Source organism: Pituophis catenifer, unplaced genomic scaffold, assembly GCF_029215685.1.
Source record: "Pituophis catenifer annectens isolate HBS135680 unplaced genomic scaffold, rPitCat1.0.hap2 SCAF_5, whole genome shotgun sequence".
In the NCBI taxonomy this organism is placed as follows: Eukaryota; Metazoa; Chordata; class Lepidosauria; order Squamata; family Colubridae; genus Pituophis; species Pituophis catenifer.
The window spans coordinates 90,686,336-90,705,009 of NW_027256885.1; the positions used below are offsets into that span (position 1 = coordinate 90,686,336).

The window sequence follows — 18,674 nt, forward strand, 5'->3', positions numbered from 1 at the left end:
GGACCAAGCCAAAGTCCAATCAGTTCTACAGTGGCAGCCCCCTCGCACCCGCAGACAACTGCAAAGCTTCCTAGGGTTCGTGAACTTCTACAGACAATTCATCCCCTCGTTCGCAAGAATTGCCAAACCTCTGACGGACCTCCTAAAGACAGGGAGTCCGGCGACAAAACCCCGCCCGGGACAACCCCTACAGTGGGACCTGACCTGCCAACAGGCATTCGAGACACTAAAAGAGATGTTTGCAAAAGAACCTGTCTTAAAGCATCCTGACCCTGAACAGCCCTTCGTCATCCAAGCAGATGCAAGTGATGTGGCAGTGGGGGCCGTGCTGCTCCAAAAGAACAGCCAAGGTAATCTACAACCTTTTGCCTACACCTCCCGCAAGCTCACCGACACGGAGAGGTGATGGGCGGCGTGGGAGAAGGAAGCGTTCGCGGTGAGATGGGCGTTGTTGACCTGGCGGCACCTACTAGAGGGAGGCCAGAAACCGTTCGAAGTTTGGACTGATCATAAGAATCTGGAGGCCCTCAGAACCCCACGGAAACTGTCACCCAGGCAGGTCCGGTGGGCTCAATACTTCAATCGCTTCAACTTCGAGCTCAAGCACATCCCAGGGGGGAAGAACTTTCTGGCTGATGCCCTCTCCCGGATGCCCCAATACAACAGTGAGTGGGAGCAGGTAGTGAATGCCATCATCCCCTCCACCCAAGCAGTGGGTCAGGTGGTCACCAGACGGCAACGACGCGACCAGGAGGGCCAACCTGCAAGTGACTTAACTACAAGACTAAAAACTGAAACAGCAGCGGACCCCTGGTTTCGAGACAATCAACACCTCTTGACAAAAAGGGATGACCTAGCATGGAAGGGGACAAAACTCTATGTCCCACAGACTCTACGCACCCTGATCCTCAAGAGGAGCCACGATGTTAAACCAGCGGGACATTTTGGCTTCCTAAAGACTCTGCACTTAGCACGGAGACAGTTCTGGTGGCCCCACATGAGAAAGGACGTAGACAGTTACGTAAAAAGTTGTACCGTCTGCGCCACGATGAAGAGACGACCAGGATGCCCTCCCAGGCTGCTGCAACCAGTAGCTGAACCAATGAGACCATGGGAGGAGATTGCGATGGATTTCATAGTAGAACTGCCGAGAAGTGGTGGCAACACAGTGATCTGGACTGTAATAGACTTATTCTCCAAACAGGCACACTTTATACCCTGCAGCGGGCTACCCTCAGCCCACCAATTATCCAAACTGTTCCTGAAACACATCTACCGCCTGCATGGAGTACCCAGAAGAATAATCTCCGACCGAGGGGTCCAGTTCACAGCAAAATTTTGGAGGGAGTTCCTACGATCCATAGGTTCATCCCAAGGCCTCAGCTCAGCGTTTCACCCGAGCACCAACCGGGGGGGGGGGGGGGGCGGAGAGACTGAATGCCATGATAGAGCAGTATTTAAGATGCTACGTCAACTACCAACAGTCCAATTGGGCAGACCTCCTATCATTTGCGGAGGTCGCATATAATAACGCTGTCCACAGTAGCACGGGATTAACCCCGTTTAAAATAGTGAGTGGTATGGATTTCGTCCCCATGCCAGAGTACCCAAGGGAGCCCCCTTCCTCAGTCAGCTTGACCGATTGGATGGATATGTTGAGGGAAACCTGGGAGAATGTTAAGAGGGCGTTGGCCAAGGCGGCAAAATCCTATAAGAAACAAGCAGACAAGCACTGAACTCCCCAAAGACCATTTCGAGTGGGGGAGAAGGTTTATCTCTCCACCAAGGATTTGAGACTTAGACTCCCGAGCAAGAAATTGGGCCCGAAATTTATAGGACCTTTCCCTATAGAAAAAATAATCAAGCCGGTTACAGTACAACTGCGGTTGCCCCGGCTACTAGGGAAGATACACCCCGTTTTCCACAGCAGCCTCCTGAAGCCTGTGGTGGGGTCAACTTTAAGGCCGGTGCCACATGACGCCCCCCGAGCCCCTGGTTGTTGGGGGCCATACTCACTATGAGGTACAGCGAATTCTCGATTCGAGGTGGCATAGGGGGCGCCTCCAATACTTAATTAAGTGGAAGGGTTACCCCTTGTCAGAGGCTTCCTGGGTGAAGAGCACAAATATCCAAGCTGATCGCCTTATAGCCAAATTCCATGCAGATCACCTGGGCAAGGCGGGAGGGGGTGGGACACACCCTCGGATGGGGTAACGGTACTTAATTTGGTTTTTTTTTCCCTGAAACAGGCCTCCCTGGAAAAATGAAGGGAGAGGGGCCGGATGTCAGCATTCTGATGCTGCCATAAAAAGACGAGGCTTGACTTTTCACCTACTTATTTTCTCTGTAGATAATATCCCCTAGGAGATGGGACGGGAGGGGGGAACATTCCTGTGGGGTGAGGTCAGAAGCTGGGGAGACTGACTTGGAAGATGGCCAATGAGAAGATGAGAATTGGGGAACAGAAAGGGAAGGGTTTGGGGGTCAGAGGGTTAGTATCGGCTACGATGAAGTCGGGGACAGATCTGTTGTACTCAATAAATGGAATATTTCAACAAAAATTAATTGTTTGGGAGTGCAATTTATTTGAGATGACATCGAAACCTGACAAACGCATTGTAAGCCACCCTGAGTCTTCGGAGAAGGGCGGCATATAAATCAAATAAAAAAAAACCCATAGGAGAACAAACCCATCAGGAACAAGATTCAGCAATCCATCTGCATTTAATAGCAATAGCACTTAGATTTATATAGCACTTCACAGTGCTTGACAGCCCTCTCTAAGTGATTTACAGAGTCAGCATATTGCCCCCAACAATCTGGGTCCTCATTTTACCGACCTCGGAAGGATGGAAGGCTGAGTCAACCTTGAGCCACTCAGAATTGAACTCCTGGAGCGAGCAGTAAGTTAGCCTGCAGTACTGCATTCTAACCACTGTGCCACCTTTTAACCTCTTTTAAAAGACAAAGGCCACTCTTGAAGACAGCAAAGTCCACATTTTGGACAGAGAGGACCGCTGGTTTGAAAGAGGGGTCAAAGAGGCCATCTATGTCAAAATTGAACAGCCCTCTCTCCCCAGAGGGGGAGGGATACCACATCATCTATCTTCAGTCTACAATACAGTCCTTTCAACAGTTCCAAGAAGGCTCCACACCCATTTGCACCACTCAGGTGACCCTAATGACACAGATAAACCTCCAGGTAGCCTTAATGACTCGCTAAAAGAATGCAAATAACTGGCTGCTTGCAAGGAATATAAATCCTTCCATTTCCTACCATCCAGTCAGACCTGAAGAAGCTTCTTGGATGAGAAGCAAAACGTCTTCAAGGAAAAACAAAGAAAGTCCAGTTGCTTCTTGAAAAAGCACCTTTGGGACAACCATGACCTGGATGACTGAGAATCTCCATAGACGTTCAATCTATTGGTTAGGCCATCCACAACAGTCCCAGATTCTCATGTGGCCCCTGTGGAAAATTAATAGCCCACCCCTGGTGTAAGTAAAGATATCCAGAAGACAGTGAGCTTCATTCACTTAGAAACTATGCTAATGTAGTCAATAGAAGAATAAATGTGGAATGTTATTTTTCTTTTGAATCGCTCAATAGGTCATGTACTATCCTGACCTTGTGTCCAAGACTAAGACCGACATAACCTTTTATTGTGAATTAGGATGTTCAGCCATCCTTAAGACTATCCATGTCAACATGCAGAAGAACCTCAAGGACCATTTTAACTTTGTCTGATTCTGGAAAGATTAATTAGACATACATGACTGTATTGACATTTCTTCAAGTAGGTATGTGATACAAGAGCTTAAAAGTGCATTCATGCAGCTCATGGTCTTGGCAAGCTTTTTCTACGGTATCAGTGATATATTTCTTGCTTCTGATATCCTTAGAGAAATGGGAATAGTTTCCCTTCCTATTGAAACACGTAAAAAATGTACTGGAGTGAGCCCTATATTAATTAGAGAGAGGATCACACAAAGAAAAATGGCAAATCCAATACAGGTAGTCCTTGATTTATGACTGTAATGGAGCCCTCCCATCATGGTTGCAAGTGAAGATGGTCATAAAACAGACCAGTGAAATAACCGACACAATTTTACCACTTTTTTGTGGTGGTCGTTAAGTGAGCTTATCAGTCATTAAGTGAACCGATGGTATATAATGGGTGCAGTTTTGCTGGAAACCAGAAGTCAGTGTTGATATTTGAGGAAACCATCGTAAAATGCAATCATGTGACTGCAGGATACTGCAAATGGCTGTAAATGCAGACATGTTGCTGAGCCCCCAAAGTTTCATCATGTGACTGTGGGGGAGGGGACTATCAGAACTTGGATCCAGGTTGTAAGTAGCCCCAAGATAGTTTCACCATAACTTTGAACAGCTGTTAAGTGACCAGTCATAACTGGAGGACTCCCTATAACCAGTCAGACCAGCTAAACTCTTGTCAAAATGTACACTCCTGTACATTGCTGCTTTAAAGACCCTCCCAGTTCTAGCTCCCTCCCTTCCATTTGCCTTTTCCTTCCCCCACTTTTACTTACAGACACACTTGGGTACTCGGTCGCTCCATTTAGGGGTGCCCGTATCCCGGTTGTAGCAGGTGAGTGTGTTGCTCCCTTCCACTACATAGCCTTCATGACAGAAGTACTGGACATGAGAGCCGATGGAAAAATGTCGGTCTGAGACACTCCGTTTGCCATTGCTAATCTCTCCAGGATCAGCACAATTTATAACTTGGAGAAAGAAAAGGTGTAGTAAAGTATGAGAAGAGGCCTCTGTATTTCCCAATTCAGGTATCATATCTGACTATGTGGGTATTTTAGAGTGTCATTCTACTCTGGGAATGTTTCAACTTCCTTCTAAAGTGACACAAAGACTCTAGAATTGCAAATGATGGACCAAAAGCTCTATTAGAAAGTCTAAAATAGTGCATCAAAGTTTTCAATGGTCCATGGTGACATTTATTTATTTATTTTAGTTATAAATAAATGTATATACCCACTCAAATTGCATATAGGTGATTCTGGGCAGCTTACATTTTTTTTTTTTTTAAATTTGATTTATATGCCGCCCTTCTCCGGAGACTCAGGGCGGCTTACAATGCGTTAAGCAATAGCCTTCATTCTTTTGTATATTTTATACAAAGTCAGCTTATTGCCCCCACAAACTGGGTCCTCATTTCACCTACCTTAGAAAGGATGGAAGGCTGAGTCAACCTTGAGCCTTGGAGAGATTCGAACCAGCAGAAATTGCAGGCAGCTGTGTTAATAACAGGGTGCACTAAACCCCTGTACTATCAAGGCTCTTGATTGAATTGAAGAAACCCACCCTATAATAAAACCCATTAAAAGAAAAATCTCCATCCCACCTCTCATGGCAGCAACCCAGGACACGTTATGATTTTTATGTCCAAAATGTTCTTCCTTCAACATAATTTTGTCTATTCCCCACCCCCACACACAATAGGCTTGACATAGCTGGCCAACACAAAAAGTGAGAACCACACAGATTCAAGAAAGGCATTTTTAATGCTAGTTGGTTTAATGCTAATTAAGATAACATAATCTTGAAAAATGTAAAAGTAAGCTTCCAGTCAAAGTGACAGCAAGGTATAGTCACTCTGAATGTCCTCTTCCCACAGCTCCCACCTCTGGGTTGTGTGTCTGTTCCCACGTTCACTAAACTCCTCCCCCTTTTGCACCTGCCTCCCATTGTCTTTCACACCTCCTTCTTCATACTTAGATAAGTCCTAATGTGGAGTATCCTTACCACCTATTTTAGCATCAGAAAGACTTACTCTTCTGACAAGTAGGTGGGCTGTTGCTCCATGATAGATCCCACTGGCAGGTGAGAATGTCGGAGCCCACAATGTCATAGCCTGGCTCACATTGGTAGGTTACGACTGTGCCACGGATAACAGCAGTATGAGAAGCTGTGCACCAACCAAACTCCACCTCTGGCAGCTCGGGGCAAGTGTCATTTTGTGGAACCTCTGTGAAGAGGAGAGGAGAGGAGAGGATATTTGTAGTTTGGGGTTGAACTGTGGGGCCTTTTGTTACTCTCTGAACTTGGTTGTTTTCGTGCAGGCATTTCATTACCAAACTACTGTAAGTAACATCATCGGTGTACTGTCTTACCTCTCTTCACTAAATTTCACTTCTGTTTGTTTTATTGATTGATTGATTGATTGATTGATTGGATTTGTATGCCGCCCTTCTCCCAAAGGACTCAGGGCGGCTTACAACAATAAAAGTGGGAAAACAATGTTTTCCCACTTTTCTACTTCGTGTCAGGAGTTCATCTCTACAAGAAACTCATACAATCATACGGTTAGAAAGGATCAACAGCCCTGCTCAGAAATCCAAATTAAAGGATCCCCAACTAACACCCAGTTGCACGATTACAAGAATACTATGACACACATACTTAAACTTCATACTGTCCTCCAGAATGGCATTTAAGCAAAACTTCTGTCCCTTTTCTTCTTCAATCTACTACTACTAAAATTATAACTGGGCAAAAATATCACAGTGATTTTATTCAGCTGCATCTGAGCTCTTTCCTTTTCCTTCTTCTGTTTCTGATCTGAAACAAATGTATCATACAACATTCCCCTCCACTCTCAGCCTGGGCAGCTTCTGGAAGCCTTTTTGAAGATGGCTTAACTTCTTAAAACCATCTTCACAGGATGAGTCAGCAGGTATCAATTTACACCAACTACTTTTGCTCTCTCTATCTCACTCTCTCCCAGTTTATCCCAAGCATATCATAGCCTTTTCTCATACCCTTATAGCGCACTAGGAACCCCTGGCTGAGACCAAAAAGGGGGTCACCGGGGTCTGACTGGAACTGCAGGGTGACTGCTGGGCCTGAAGAGTAAATGCTGAACCGAGGATGGGGACCCAGGTACTGGCCGAGGATCCGGGCGGTTAAGTCTCCTCCGTCGAAAACAGTCAACACATCAGATTTGCGGATGTTGAGGCTAGCAGGGGAATTGGGGAGGAAGAGAAGACAAAGAGAAAGGACTGTTGAAAGAGGAAAAGGAAAGTGAAGGAGTCCACAGCCTATTTCTGTTATTTCATGTGTCCAAACTGAAGGGCAAGTGAGTGCAGACACACACACGGATGGGAAGACAAGCATGGATTTTTCTTTATCCAGTAAGTAAAATTGGAACCTCTAAGTGAAAGAAAGTATTAATATAGAGGTCAAGTTGAGTTCACTCCAAGATGATTCTGAATTAGTGCTTTGGATCCAGAGGGATGTCAGAAGGGGGACTGATGTAAATAGTGTTAAAAGGGTAGGTGCAATTGGTTTGTCGAAGCCCACCCCCTTCCCCACTTTTCTTACATGCATGTGATATACTTTAAAAAAAAGTGATTTCAATTGCCTGTCACATCCTCCATTCTGACACTGTGGCGGAATGTAGTCTGGAATCCCAGGAGGGACTCCAGACTACATTCCACCACAGTGTCAGAATGGGCTGACACTGGGAGGAAATGTCAGGGCTGACACAGAAGGGAGGGGCTGCCTCCCAGAGGGCAAAAAGGCAGCGCAGTTTAGAATGTCTGGTAGGCAGGAAGAGGGCAAGGATGGACCCTCTTTAGCAGTTCTCAGAGTATATCTGTAGTTATGCAGATAGTTTCTTTAGTCTGGAAGATTCTGTCTGTAGGTGAACAACAATGAAGAAACTACTTGGAAATAATTCCGTGTGTTGGTCTTCACACATACACACACATTCACCATCTAGGATGCCTGCTATTTTGACCTCACATATGCAGCTTTCTTTTCAGGCTTCAAGATTCCCTACTTCAATTGCTGTATTAACTTTAATGAGTGGATTCCTTAAAGCAGCAGCATCTTTTTTTCAGGCATAGTCTTTATTAGGTTCAATGCAACTTGTAAGAGCATTTTCATGAACCATATGTTTTGGAGAAGAGAATTTTCACAATCACTTTATTGAAAATGTGATGGGAAAATATACTCAGAGCATCTAAGAGGAAATGGATCAATTGGATCATTTCTGTCAAATCATTGGACAGAAACACCACTGGTCACACTGGTAGACAATCTTCATCTAGATTCTAGATGATGGAATGCCCCTCCTAGTCATATTACATTTTTTCATTGACATTTAAGTGCCATCATTCATGGTATCTACTCAACCATCTGGAAGGGTTGAGGGTTAGGGTGCTGCTTTGCTGTGGTTCTCCTCCAACTTGAATAGAGAGTTTTAGTCAGTAGTTATGTGGGAAGCACCATTAAGCTTGTAGTCACCACAGGCTGGGCCAGTAATATTGGAGAAATCTGAATCAGCGTAAGCAGCCATACTGGACCGCATGGGAGAAACAAACTCAGACAAAACCCTACTTAGAGGTGCTCTTAGTGTGTAAACATCTTGGCTTCTTGGAAACATCAATTCTGCTGGTTGTTCTAGATAGGACTGTGCTCCCTCTCTCCCTCCTATAGAAGAGATCCTTGGGGATCCTCTTGGATTCAAAGCTCTGTTTGAACATGTTCAGCTGGTGTACCAGATATGCCCCTACTTGGACAAGGAAACTTTAGCTACAGCAACCTCCTGTCACCTGACCAGATTCCTATAATGGAGGATTACTTTTGAAGACAACTCAAAAGCTGCAAGTGGTACAGAAGACAGCAACCAGACTTCTAATATGGGGAAAACATACAGCAGACCAAACACAATCACACCATTGCTATGGTTACTGAACAATTCAAATATGTGTAATTACAGGTAGTCCTTGACTTACGATCATTTGTTTAGTGACCGTTCAAAGTTACAGTGGCACTGAAAAAAATGTCTTACAGCCAGCATACTCACTTAGAACCACTGCAGCATCCCTACAGTCACATGATAAAAATTCAGGTGCTTGACAACTGACATGTGTTTACAATGGCTGCAACATCCTAGGTCACGTGATCATCATTCATGACCTTCCCCACCAGCTCCTGGCAAGCAAAGTCAGTGGAGGGAACCAGACTTGCTGAACGACCATGTGATTCACTTAACGGAGTGATTTACTTAAAAACCATGACAAAAAGGTTGTAAAATTGGGCACGACTCACTTAACAACTGCTTTGCTTAACAATGGAAATTCTGATCCCAATTGTGGTCATAAATCGAGGACTATCCATACCTATAAAGCCCTATATGACATGGTGCTGGTTTCCATTAGAGACTCCTCACTAAAACATGACTCTGCCTGTCCAGTTGTCAAGAGCCAGTTTGCATGTTAGTAAAAAGGGTATGAATCAAAAGACTTTTCTGTAGCTGACCCTGCATTGTGGAAACCTTGCACCCACACACATGAGATTTCAGTAGGGACTTAAGAGCATTCCTTTCCAGCAGGATTTTGGCCTGAAACAAAGATTACAAATGGCCCGCCTAGTTCTCTTTCTGTTCTTGTGTTCTTGTACTAATTTACCTCAGTTGTCTGGTATACTACCTAGATTCTGAAGACTGTTGAGGGATAACAAATAAATACATTATATCTAGTGCCTAGCCACATGTAAATGTGTAAAATTCTTCAGGATTTTTTTTTTAAAAAATATCACTATACTGATGTTACTGTGATTTGTGGACAACTTTCTAACTCTTGAGTGTACATCTCTTGACTTAATGGCTATCCAGAATGATTCTGTTATTATGTGGCTGTAGACACACATATGAATTCAGTTTGTTGCTTTGAACAAGCTTTTTTGTGCCTCTAAATTTTTAGAATCGTTGAGAGGGAAATGATTCTAAGAAGGGACTTAAATAATCCCCTCCTGGTCTGTGTCCTCTATTGTCATTTTAGCCTAACTTTGAAAGCTCTATGGAACAGAAAATAATTAGATCTAGCAGCATAAAGACTAGATTAAACGTAGCCCTCTCTTTCTTGCACTGAAGATTTTAAATGTTTCACCATCTAGAAGCTTCCTTCCACAAATATAAGGAACTTGCTGTATCATCTGGTTGATGACCTCTAAGTAGGAATCCTATTCGTCAGAGCAGATTATCTTCAAAGTACATAGACATCTTTCCATGAATCGATGGTATGAATGATTTCAACAATTAATCTAATGATGGATGATTGTTTCAGGGACCATGAGGACACACTGCTTTGGTTGAGTTGGGAGGCCTCCCTCAAGAAAATGGGATGGTATTGATGGTGGCAGTAGCAGAAATACCTACATCTCAATGTCTAGCAGCACCCTCTTCTCTTCCTGCACCCGGATGCCCCATACGCAGTCTTGACCTTTTCCATAAGACTGGGGCCAGTCAGGAGAAAGTACAACACCTGTTGGCTCAGAGAGCTCCCCACCACACAATGCTGGAGAGAAAAGATGCATAATCAGGAGAAGACTATAGCTTGAATGAAGCAGTGCAGCTACTCAACCAGTTTAAACTAGTTTTAAACCAATTTCTTTTAGTACCAATAAAGGAGAATATTTGTAGTTTGGGGTTGAAATGAGGGGTCCTTGGTGCTCTCTTTGCTTGGTTGTTTTCTTGCAGATGTTTCATTACGCAAACTAGGTACAGTGGTACCTTGGTACTCTGTTTTGAAACTCATCCAATTTGGTACTCAATGCATTATGGCATGACAATTTTTTCCTGGTATTCGTCATTTGTTTGGTACACAACGTACAAGCTAGAACTTGTCGGTGTCGGTGGCCTTGTGACTGACTACATTATTCCTTATGGAAAACTTTGTTTGGTACTCATCATTTTTGGTACTCATCGCGCCTCTTGGAACCAATTAACAATGAGTACCAAGTTACCACTGTAACATCATCAGAGCTCTCTTGTGAGCTCTCCATAAGTTAAACAGTATTTAAATGTCTTGAGAATGAAGACAGCGGAGGGGAGTTGATGTTTTCTGAACATGAGATTCAGAAGGTTGTATCATTCTCTCATCCCAATCAAATCTGATGTAGTGACTAGACATTGAGAAGATCCCATTTTCCTTCCACTAGATTGAGGAAGGCCCATGTCCACCCTTGCAACTGGAAGTGGATGCTCCGTTTTCTCACCTTCATATTAGCAAGAGTTGAGGTGCTGGGCTGAAGCATAATGGCACCGTATTGAATGAGCATCACATGGGAAGGCCTTCAATGATGGACATCAAAACCCAGCAATGGTTGCCTGCTGTGTCCAACTCCAGAATTCGTGGATTGAAGTGCCCTCATGATGGATGATAGGGAGAATCAACTACTAGTGCCTACTAGTTCCAGGTTCTACCTAGTCCAATTGCCTAGCTCCTCAGCTTCCTGAAGGAGAGAATGTGGACCTTCCACACTGGCCCATGTTCCTCCCCAGCTTCCTCACTGTCTGACTCCGCTGCGAGCTCCGCAGGCTGCTGGCGGACCACAACACATAGCTGGAACTGATAGTTCTGTAATGCAGGGAAGAATATCTCCCTACCTGGAGAATCACGCCTCCTCCCAGTGTCCATGTGCTCCCCAGCCATTAAAGAAAAGACCTGAACTGGAATTAGCAGAAAGGTACCTTGGAAAGGCAAATGGCGTTCTTTCTCCTTCTAGGAATTTTTAGAAATATTTTAGTCCTGCCTACTGGAGCAAGTAGAAGATGGAACCCAGTTTTCAAAATGTGTAGATGCTGAAAGTCTCCACAGCACATTTAGCCATTCTTGCTGACACTGCTGGGGTTCAGTGATATCTGAAGCATCACAGATGTCCCACTTCTGCTGTATTGGGGCGGGTGGGCAAAGGGGCATTACATTACATTACATTCTTAGTTGTTTGTAAGTCATTCTAATTTCTTTCAAAAGGTTATAGCTGAGTCCATAGGATGGAAACTGAAGGCTCTGGCCATATTACCTTAGAGTTAAAGTATTTTATATTTCTGGATTAAAATAATAGTGGCCCCACAAAGTGTGGGGGGAAGATGTTACAGTACTATGTTGTGAGAACCACCAAAAAGGAGTCAGCTGACCTAATCACCTATCCCAGTGGTGGGATTCAAATAATTTAACAACCGGTTCTCTGCCCTAATGACTGGCTGGGTAGGCATGGCTGGGTGGTCATGTGACTGGGTGGGTGTGGCCAACTCAATGTCATTCACGCCGAAGGGTGCCTCGTCTCACCCGGCCTCTCCTCGCCCCTCCCCACCTCACCCGGCCTCTCCTCGCCAAGCGGCTTGCCTGGCCTTCGAAATAAGCACAACACAGAAGGCTTCCAATGAATGAAATCAAGTTTGACACCCCTGCCCTAGGGGATAGGTCAGTGGTGGGATTCAGCCAATTCTCACTGGTTCATTAGAAGTGGTAGCTAATTTTTTGTGGAGTTCGGCGAAGCGCAGCCTCTCTTCCAAACAATCCTGTGTATAAGACGAGCAATGCACACCAAACTGATCTGGAGGAGGAGGAGAGGGAGAATTTGAGCTACCTGAGCAGGCATGAGTGATTAGTTCGGCACAACTGTGCACTGTACAAGCAGTGCTTGAAAAGACGTGAAGATGGGCCACCCTATTTTGGTGGAGAGAGAGGTATTCTGTGTTGTGCTTATTTTGAATGCCAGGGGGCGAGAAGGGGCTGGGAGGGGAGGGGCGAGGAACGCTATTCAGCCAGTTCACCGAACTCCAAAAAATTAGCTAGTGGTTGGTCTTCACGCACGCAAGAGCACCAGAAACCGGTGGGGATGTGCGCACCGGGAAGATGATATTCCAATTTCCGGTGCGTGCATGCGCACTGGCCAGCTGGTCTTCTCCCGTGCATGTGCACCAGAAACCGGAAGACCAAGTGGCCAGCACACATGCGTGCGCCGGAAACCGGAAGATCATCTTCCCAGCATGCGCATGCCCACTGGGCGGCTGCTCTTCCGGGTTCTGGCGCGCACAGATGCACGCACTCCTGTTTCGGCACTCGGTGCCAAAAAGATTCGCCAACACTGTAATAGAGCCTGCCAATTACATTCAAGGTGCTGGTGATTACCTATAAAGCCCTACATGGCTTAGGACCGGGATATTTGGCGGACCTTCTGCGGCCAGCAAGAGCTCCCCACCGCCCGGTGCGTTCTCACAGAGAGGGCCTACTCGGGGTGCTGTCGGCCAGACAGTGTCAGCTGGCGACCCCTAGGGAGCGGGCCTTCTCTGTGGCTGCACCTACCCTCTGGAATCAGCTCCCCCTGGAGCTCCGGATGGCTCCCGACCTTCGCTCTTTCCGCCGTGAACTAAAAACGTGGCTATTTCGCCTGGCCAGCCTGGACTGATGGGGGGTTTTAAAATGGATTTTAACTGATTTTAGGGATTTTATGTGTAACTTTTAACCCGGAGTTTTTGTTTTATTTTTCTGTTTTATTGTTGTGAGCCGCCCTGAGTCCTCTCGGAGAAAGGGCGGCATATAAATCTAAACAAATAAATAAATAAAATAAATAAACCCAAGGATTCATTAGATTGAATCATGTTAAATGAACGTGATCATTCCCTGCTTTCCCCAATGCATTTGTTAATCGAATGTGCAGGTCATTAAATATACATGAGGTATCACAGAGTGGGAAAGAGCATGCGGGGCCTAGTGCTGGAGCAGGCATCCAAGGCCTCCCCCAATCCACTGAGATACCTCATGCTCCCCTGGGGTCTCATCGGGCTGAACTGCAAGCCCCTTGTTGATCGGCTGCCATGCCCCAATCCCTGAAGCTGTTCATTCGAACTAGCCAGTCAGCAGCAAGCAGGAGGCTCCTTGTCGCTGGCCAGACTGGGCCCAAACTAAGCCTGCAGGCCCTCATGGCAGAGAAACCGGTCTTTTATTCAGATGGGGAAAGCTGTTTTCCTTACATCTCACATTCTTACAGCTTCAGTGACTTCTGAATAAAAGACTTTGGCTTCTGTGCCATGTAGGTCAGTGTTCGCCAGCAGCCTGCGGACCTGGCAACGGAGTTGGACAGTGAGGAGGCTGGGGAGGACAATGGGCCAGTCCTGGAGGGCTCTGCGTCGGAGGCAGAGATGGGGCCAGGGCCATCTGGGAGTGATGAGCGGACTCCGGGGCCCCCAGAGTCGGACAGCAGAGAAGCAGAGGAACAGGATGAGCCTGTTCCTAGTGCACGCATGCGAAGAACTGCAAGAAGGCAAGAGCAGCTGAAGAAAAAAGGACAACTCGGGAGTAAGGCCAGAAGATGATTGGCCACTCCCATAAGGCTTAAAAGAGCAGCAATGAGCCGTTGGGTTCTTTGTAGAAAAGCAACATTGATTCCCGTGCTTCTTGTCAGTGTCTCTTGAACTTTGTGGGGTTTTTGCCAAGAAAAGCCTTTGGCAGGTTGCCAAAGACATCAAAGGTTGGTGATAAGGCTGACGGACTGGTTATTAAGAATTTGTTTTGGAATAAGCTGAGAATGAATTAATTCTCAGCTGTTTTAATAAAATAAGTTTGTTGAGGACTGAATTGTGTTTGGTAATCACTACTTGGGCCTTGGTCACAACAGTCAGCATCTTCTGGAGCTCTTCGAAAAGTAAGTACAGTAAAACCCACAGTGGTGGGTTGCTACCAGTTCACCATGGATTGGGTGAACTGGTAGCAGCAGTGGTGGGAGGCTCCGCCCACCCGCCCAGACGCTTCTGCGCATGCGCAGAAGCGTCATGAGCGCGCATGTGCACACAAGTGAACCAGTAGCAAACTAAATTGAAACCCACTACTGCTACGGAGGCTCCATTTCAGCCAGCAATGGGCCGGGGGAGGCCTCTGGAGGCCCCCGCACCCCATTTTGGCTGGCAGAGTACTGCAAGAGGCCATCCAGGGTGAAAACAGTTTAGTTTAGTTTAGTTTATTTATACTTATATGCCACCCTTCTCCCAAAGGACTCAGGGCAGCTCACAAAGATAAAACAATAAAACAGTAAAATTACGACTAAAATACTCAATTAAAATCCCCCCAAAAATAGTTAAAACTCCCATCAGATCAGCAAATTTGTTGGAAAAGCAATGTCTTCAGGTCAGCGCGGAAAGAGGGGAGGTCGGGGGCCATCCGGAGCCCAGTGGGTAAACCATTCCAGAGGGTCGGTGCTCCCACAGAGAACGCCCTCATCCTGGGCACCATCAGCCGACATTGTCTGGCCGATGGCACCTGGAGGAGGGCAATCCTATGTGAGCGCACTGGGCAGTTGGAGGCAGGCAGAAGGTGATCCTGCAAGTACCCCGGGCCCATGCCATGAAGGGCTTTATAGGTCAGTACCAGCACCTTGAAGCGGATCCAAAGGACCACTGGTAACCAGTGCAGCTCGCGCAGGAGAGGTGTAATACGGGAGTAACGGGAAGTCCCCGTAACAACCCGCGCAGCCGCATTCTGGACCAGTTGGAGCCTCCAGGTGCACCACAAGGGCAGCCCCATGGGCGCAGGCAGGCCCCCCGCACCCCACTTTTGCTAGCAGAGGCACCGCGGGCCAGTCCTTTGCTATTTCCAGGCTGGCCCCATGGGCCAGATCTAAGCACCCCGTGGGCTGGATCTGGCCTGCAGGCCTTGAGTTTGACACCCCTGCCCTAGGGCAGGCATCTCCAAACCTGGCAATTTTAAGACTTGTGGACTTCAACTCCCAGAATTTCTCAGAGAGCCATGCCCTAGGGGGTTAAATTTAGTCATAAACAAAGCCAGGCACTCAGAGTTAAACTAACTCCATACAGTCAGTTGTGTTGTGAGAAAAATTAAGTTCAATCATCTAGCCTGGTTTATATCTCTATAAAGAGATATAAAAAGAGAGAGGGAGGGAGGGAGAGGGAGACAGAGATGGGGAGAGAGAGAGGGAGAGGGAGGGAGGGAGGGAGAGAAACCACCTTCCCATACTCAGCCAAGATCTCAGAATATACTTTCCAAACACTATTGTAATTAAGCCGTATCTACTTCTGATTAATGATGAAGGGGATAGTGAGATCATTTAGCCTTCTCAGTAGTTTCCTGATACAGGATATCACTCCCTTTTTGAAGGAAATAAGTGGGGCTCTAGTAACTCTAAAACCCAGTTAATGTGACTGTCTGCTTCCAGAACCATTCAACTCTAGATCATGCACTGTTCTTGCTTGTAAAATGGCATTTTTAGAACTGCACCTGTCCCATTTTAATTTCCAGACTTTGTACAGATCATGGCAGATCCATACTCTGCCACAACTCCCCCCTCCTTCCAATCACGTTGGCTTCTGTCTCTGCCCCAATTTGCTCAGCTGTGCAAACATGTGCTTGAGTTTGTAAAACCCAGTGCATAGCAGTAATTTGCTCAGGCCTGTTGTGCCCCATCAGCATGCACCATTACTCTTTCAGGCAGCAGGGCAGAAACACAAAAGAGCAATCAAGGAGAAAAGACATTACGTATCAGGCTCCAGAAGAAAAATGAGTAGATAGTTTGAGATGAAGAATTATTACCTTTGCAAGTGGGCTCGCTTTCGTTCCAGCGGGGGTCTCTTGAATCAATGCATTCAATGGCCGAAGGACCCTGCTCAAGCATGTATCCTGCACGGCAAGCAAACTCTACAATGGTCCCTGTACGATACAGAGGATCCGATGTGCTGAAATTTCCATGGGCCAGGAACGGTTCATAACATCGATTTTCATCAAAAGCTGCCACCAGGGGGAGCAAAAAAGTCAGAAAACTGCCCCTATAAAAGTTATAGCTTCTGATCTCTCCCTGTCATGCCCCAGCATATAACTTTTATATACTGTTGTTGCTCTCTAGCCACATCTAGTGGCCGGAGGGACAAATATGCCCAACATATGATCCTTATATACTGTTGTTGCGCTCTAGCCCCATCTAGTGGCTGGAGAGACAAAATACCAAGTATATTGCTTGAAGCTGACCCAACCCATTTTACCCATCAGCCCACACTCTCAAACCAAGTGCACGCTGGGAAGCCAGACTCTATTTCCTTTAGCATTTGGAGAAGGCAGAAGCACAAGAAGAATCCATCTTAATCTGTGGCACATGGTCATCCAAGGACAAACCCACATCCCACACACAGAGCATCGCTGGTGAGATTTAAATTGCTTGTATTTATTAATTGTTATGTTCAGCAGTAACTTAATACTGTCTATCTTTTATTTGGTTCTCATTGTATGTATCCCTATTTTCCCCAGTTTCACCATATCCTGTTCTTTCAATAAAGCATTCAGATCTATGCACATGGTCTGTTTTATTGGAGGATAGGTGGGTTTAGCTGCATGTCGAGCTGCGCACAAACTAACATGTAGTGAGGACAGAACACTCCCATTGCAGTAAAGTATTATAGTAATATCTCCTTGAAGATGGGATCAACCCTACCTCTGTTGTTGACCTGGTATATAGATTCAACTACAGCATTACCACATCTTGGTCAAATCACAAGAAGAAGGCAGTCAACTCAAATCAAATTGCACCTATTTCCTTGTCTAAAGTTTTGTATCCATTCAGCAATCTTCTATGTCTGATCACTTCTTTCCTGCCAATGTTACTTTCTCAAACTTTATCACTTCCTTTAATATTTACATGATTGGAAAAGAAACCAGCTCTAGGTATTGACCCACTGTTTCTTCTGATAACAATCTGTTTCTTCTGTTTCTCAATCTAAGCAACTTGAGGATGTGTGGACGTCAACTTCCAGAATTCCCCAGCCAGCTTAGCCTTTAGGTCCGGTGATGGGGCAAGATACAGTGCTGCTAGAGCTAGTCTGAAGAAAGGTATTCAGAAGGCCAAGACTGATTATAAAAGGAAGAGTGAGGATAATTTTTATAGTAATAACATGAGGCAGTTGTGGCGAGGGATTCAACAAATCACCAACCATCAACCGACCAATGTCATCCCTGCTGAGGGGGATGATTCATTGGCAGAGGAGCTGAATCATTTCTTTGCTCGCTTTGAAGTAGAGACATCAGAGACAGCTAATGTTCTGTCCCCGTCTCACACACGCACACAAACAGACAGCCGGGGGTTAAATAAACTGGCAGACAACCAATTCTTCCAATAAGATGCTTGGCAGCAACCCAGTAGCTGCTTGCCAAGAACTTTTACTCAATAAACAAAATACCCACAGTCAAGAATTGTCCAGTTTGTAAAATAAATCCAAGGCCAATAATGTTGTTTCCAAAGATGCAATGTGACTCGATAGTAGTTAGTTTTGTCCGTCACAGAGTCTGAATGGCCACCTCACCCCCTTTTATACCCTGTGGGGTGTGGTCCAGTGACTCAGCCTAATCTCTGGCACGCCTTTTCTTCTGTTGCGCGCGCTTATCTCTGCGACGCTGCTGAGGATCCAGCCAAGACTCATTACCCTCATCACTGTCCACCTGTGGCTGTGTGGACGTGCTTGGCCCTGGCCCTATCTCTTGCCCTTTGGCGGACACCGAAGGCATTGCCAGAGAGGAGGGTCCTGGAGAGGGAGGCCTTGCCAACTCCTCTCCTTCACTCTCGGAGTCCTCTCCTGCCGATGACACAGGCTCAGGTAACGGAGCCACAACAGCTAAAATACAGCCACCAGCCCTTTGTAGCCCCCACCTCATTCTGGAGGAACAGGAGGTGAGGAGCATTTTGAGGGCTGTGGACCCTAGAAAGGCTGCCGGTCCTGACGGTATCTCTGGCCGAGTGCTTAAAGACTGTGCTGATCAGTTGGCTGGAGTCTTTACCAGGATCTTCAATCTGTCTTTTTCCCAGTCCACTATTCCATCTTGTTTGAAGGCTTCCACCATTGTTCCGCTGCCAA

General features: G+C 46.0%; 1 protein-coding gene across 1 annotated transcript in view; it reads right to left on the reverse strand.

Annotated features, from left to right (window-relative positions):
• The window catches only part of SEZ6L2 (seizure related 6 homolog like 2), an 81,923-nt gene that overhangs the window by 16,778 nt on the left and 46,471 nt on the right, over positions 1–18,674 (reverse strand). Inside the window, exons 10-14 of the mRNA XM_070944803.1 lie at positions 16,369–16,563; positions 10,200–10,338; positions 6,796–6,992; positions 5,808–6,002; positions 4,552–4,743 (exon numbers count right to left, since the gene is read on the reverse strand). Coding sequence (XP_070800904.1) covers positions 4,552–4,743; positions 5,808–6,002; positions 6,796–6,992; positions 10,200–10,338; positions 16,369–16,563 — 918 coding nt within the window. The remainder of the gene's footprint in view (positions 1–4,551; positions 4,744–5,807; positions 6,003–6,795; positions 6,993–10,199; positions 10,339–16,368; positions 16,564–18,674) is intronic.